Below are 1,848 nucleotides of genomic sequence, written 5' to 3'. Positions count from 1 at the left end.
TACAGTTGGTGATTTTCTGAAAATAGTAAAACCACTTATCGAACTATTTGGATCTGAAAATGCTTTTAATTCTGATCAAAGTGGTTTCCAATTCGAAATTCTGGAAAGTCATTGTCTAATCAAAGAATAAAGAAAGTAGAGTATGTTGTGCAATCTATAGCATCTACAACACACTCATACACCATACAACCAATAATATCGTGTAATGGAAATTTGCTGTCACCTTTATTTATTGTATTAAAAGAAACTAAATGGTATATTTGGACTAAGAGTACAAGAAACCTTATTTACACCAATTTTTACATAATATTTTACAAGAGAGTTTAAGAAAAAACAAATTTACAGTAGATAATAGTTTCCAAGTAGTAGATAATATTAGACAACTAAAAATAAAAGATAATGATCTATTATATTCAATGGATGCAGTGTCCTTATATACAAATATCCCGGTAAATGTAGCAATTGAAGGTATTAAGAACAGATGGAATGAAATTAAAAAGAAAACAGACCTTACAAAAAAAGAATTTATTACAGCAGTAGAATTAGTGTTAAAATCCTCGTATTTTACATTTAATGAGGCGTTTTATCAACAAACGTTTGGGATACCAATGGGTTCACCACTATCCCCTACTATAGCGAATCTAGTACTACAGGATTTGGAGAATAAATGCTTAAATAATTTAAGGACAAAACCCAGTCTCTATATGCGATATATGGATGATATAGCATTAGCTACGAATGAAGAGAATATGATGGAAATAATGGAAGAATTTAATAAATATCATGAACGACTCCAGTTTACATTAGAAGTAGGTAAAGAGAAATTGAACTTTTTGGATGTTTCATTAATAAAAAACAAAAATGAGATCATACATGATTGGTACCAAAAGCCCACATCATCGGGTAGATTTCTAAACTATTTCTCACAACATCCAACGTCTCAGAAAATAGGAGTGATATATAGTTTAATAGACAGGGTATTACAATTGTCACACCCTATGTTTCATAAAAATAATATACATAAAATAATCAACATTTTATTAATGAACGGTTATCCATTACAAGTAATAATTGATACAATAAGGAAAAGGATTTATCAGAAATTAAAAGTAGAATATAATAGGATGGATAATAGTGGAACAGATGAAGAAATTAATATCACTTCTTATTTCACTATTCCATATATTTCGAGCATAGAGAATAAAATAAAAAATCTTTTTAATAAATATAAAAATGTAAAAATAGCTTTTAGAGGAATAAACAAATTAAATAATATCATTAGGGTCCAAAAAGACAAATTAGACAAAATGTTACACAGTAATGTTGTTTATAAAATAGCATGTAAAGAATGTGATGCGTCATACGTAGGACAGACGAGTAGAACCTTAAAAACTAGAATAGCAGAACATAGAAATCACATTAATTGGAATTCAACACAAAGGTCGGTAATTACAGAACATAGATTGGAATTTTCACATGAATTTGACTGGAATGGAATAGAGATATTGGATGAAGAAAGAATTTTAAACAAGAGACTTACATCGGAGATGATTCATATTAAAAGACAAAAGAACAGTTTGAATCTACAAACGGACACGGAAAGACTGAATTCGGCGTATGAATGTTTGTTAAAATAATAAGAGTTTCCTATCTTGTGAGTTTGTTTGTTTGCGAACATATACTTAGAGATAACATATATACATATAATAAGATACACGCTACGGGTCATTTACTTGTTGATGAGCGACATAATAAGTAATACGAGGATCGTTATATTATAATATGTCATGTAAGTGGATATTTAAAATGTAAAAAGTTTTTTATTATTTATAATGATTAATGTACAAC

The 1,848-nt window shown here is 28.5% G+C and overlaps 1 protein-coding gene across 1 annotated transcript; it reads left to right on the top strand.

Annotated features, from left to right (window-relative positions):
* The first annotated feature begins 608 nt into the window (after window positions 1–608).
* Window positions 609–1,637, top strand: LOC108762979 (uncharacterized). The gene is made up of 2 exons (XM_018510259.1): window positions 609–903; window positions 1,369–1,637. The coding sequence occupies exons 1-2, from the start codon at window positions 609–611 to the stop codon at window positions 1,635–1,637; spliced, it is 564 nt and encodes a 187-aa protein (XP_018365761.1).
* The last annotated feature ends 211 nt before the right edge of the window (window positions 1,638–1,848 follow it).

The sequence above is a fragment of the Trachymyrmex cornetzi genome, unplaced genomic scaffold (assembly GCF_001594075.2).
Source record: "Trachymyrmex cornetzi isolate Tcor2-1 unplaced genomic scaffold, Tcor1.1 scaffold329, whole genome shotgun sequence".
In the NCBI taxonomy this organism is placed as follows: Eukaryota; Metazoa; Arthropoda; class Insecta; order Hymenoptera; family Formicidae; genus Trachymyrmex; species Trachymyrmex cornetzi.
This window is presented reverse-complemented; position numbering and strand designations above follow the sequence as displayed.